Genomic DNA, 1,632 nt, shown 5'->3' with positions numbered 1-1,632 from the left:
GGGATAAGAGGGTTTGCTGGACGAAGGCGTCATAGCCGAGTCAGTTGAGTTCTTGGGGGGGGGCGAAGAAGAGGATGGTTTGCGAGTGGGATAAGAGGGTTTGCTGGACGAAGGCGTCATAGCCGAGTCAGTTGAGTTCTTGGGGGGGGGCGAAGAAGAGGATGGTTTGCGAGTGGGATAAGAGGGTTTGCTGGACGAAGGCGTCATAGCCGAGTCAGTTGTGTTCTTGGGGGGGGGCGAAGAAGGTTTGCGGGTCGACTTCGGGGCAGACGAAGAAGGTTTGCGGGTTGATTCAGTAGGCAGTTGGCTGGATGAAGGCGTTGTGTTAGATGAAGGAGTCGAACCGGACAATTCAGGGTATGCGATCCTTTGGGCCACATTGCATGTTCCCTTTTCAGTCACCCCTCGCTTCAAGTATATGTACCCTTTGTCGCCCCATTCTGTCCCCCACGAGTTCTTGATCTTGAAGTAATCGTCGTTGTAACCGACGGCAATCACAGCATGATCGGATTGAGCCCCAGGACACTGCGACACGATGCCACTCTTGTAGTTGCGCCACACTTCGTTGGCAGATTGGACGACCACGGTGACGGGCTGGCTTTCCAGAACTGTCATGAGAGAACCCTCGCCAGACGTATACTTGGTTTTACCAATGCTCAGTTTCTTCTTGGTGCAGCTGTTTTCGCAGGTACCGGTTTGACCGCCTTTACCCGACGTGTACGGGTAAGACTCTTCGGTGCATACGCCTTGTTGCACCCAACCAAGGGCTTCGGGAGGGTTCCCGCCATTGCAGCCGTTGTTGCCTCCATTGGTGGAGCAGCTGACCAATTGTTGCTCAGACAAGTCCAAGAGTTCACCAGTGGCAATGCAGTGGGCAGTCTCCACCACCCCGATAGTGGCGAAGGCCCAGCACGACCCACACTGGCCTTGGTTGGGAACAGGGGAGTTGCACTTGGATGTCGACCAGTCCGCTTCAGAAGCGCGCTCATTTGCCAACTCGAGCAAGGGCGCGGCGTTGGTGACATTTTGTCCTGCGAACGACTTCATCAACATGCCCTTGAACTCTTCGTCGGTCATGAGAGCAAACTGGTTGAATGGACTGAACTCGGCCTTCGGATTGGTTCTGGTAGCGCGCTTAACCTCTTGGACAGTGTGGTGGAAGCGCTCGAGTTCATCGATCGAATGGCCATTGACTTGGGCGGATTCCCTATTGGTTCGGGGGAAGAAGCCGTTGGCTCGGGCAATGGAGCCGTACAACTCCTTCCATTTGTCCAGTTGTTGCTCCAACGCGGTTTGATCGGACGAGCTGAGGGATTTGAAAGATTGTCGGGCGGCGGATGCAGTGGTTGCGAGCGCGGTGGAGAGGGCGATACTAGCTTTCATGTTCGTTTGTTGAACGGAATTGAGCAATGACACTTTAGTTGGGGACGGGAAAACTGCATTTCATATCGCTTGAACGTACAAAGTTTGCCGCACCCAAATCAGCATGAGATACTGTACAGTAACAACAGTACTACTATACAGTAAGCTTACGGCACGATGATCACCATATGATAGAGCCCAACGTGGACCTCATTTACAGCTTTCTCATTCTACTACCTCATTGTCCCAAGGGTTCAGGGATTTGATTGT

The 1,632-nt window shown here is 53.2% G+C and overlaps 1 protein-coding gene across 1 annotated transcript in view; it reads right to left on the bottom strand.

Annotated features, from left to right (window-relative positions):
- H257_14673 (hypothetical protein) overlaps window positions 1-1,383 on the bottom strand; it is a gene marked incomplete at both ends in the record, with an annotated part of 7,783 nt that extends 6,400 nt beyond the window's left edge. The window contains one exon of the mRNA XM_009842564.1: window positions 110-1,383. Within this exon, the coding sequence (XP_009840866.1) occupies window positions 110-1,383 (1,274 nt within the window). The remainder of the gene's footprint in view (window positions 1-109) is intronic.
- Between the last annotated feature and the right edge of the window lie 249 nt (window positions 1,384-1,632).

The sequence above is a fragment of the Aphanomyces astaci genome (genome assembly GCF_000520075.1).
Source record: "Aphanomyces astaci strain APO3 unplaced genomic scaffold supercont1.60, whole genome shotgun sequence".
In the NCBI taxonomy this organism is placed as follows: Eukaryota; Oomycota; class Saprolegniomycetes; order Saprolegniales; family Verrucalvaceae; genus Aphanomyces; species Aphanomyces astaci.
Note: the sequence above shows the minus strand (reverse complement) of the source record. Positions and strands in the feature narration are given on the sequence as shown.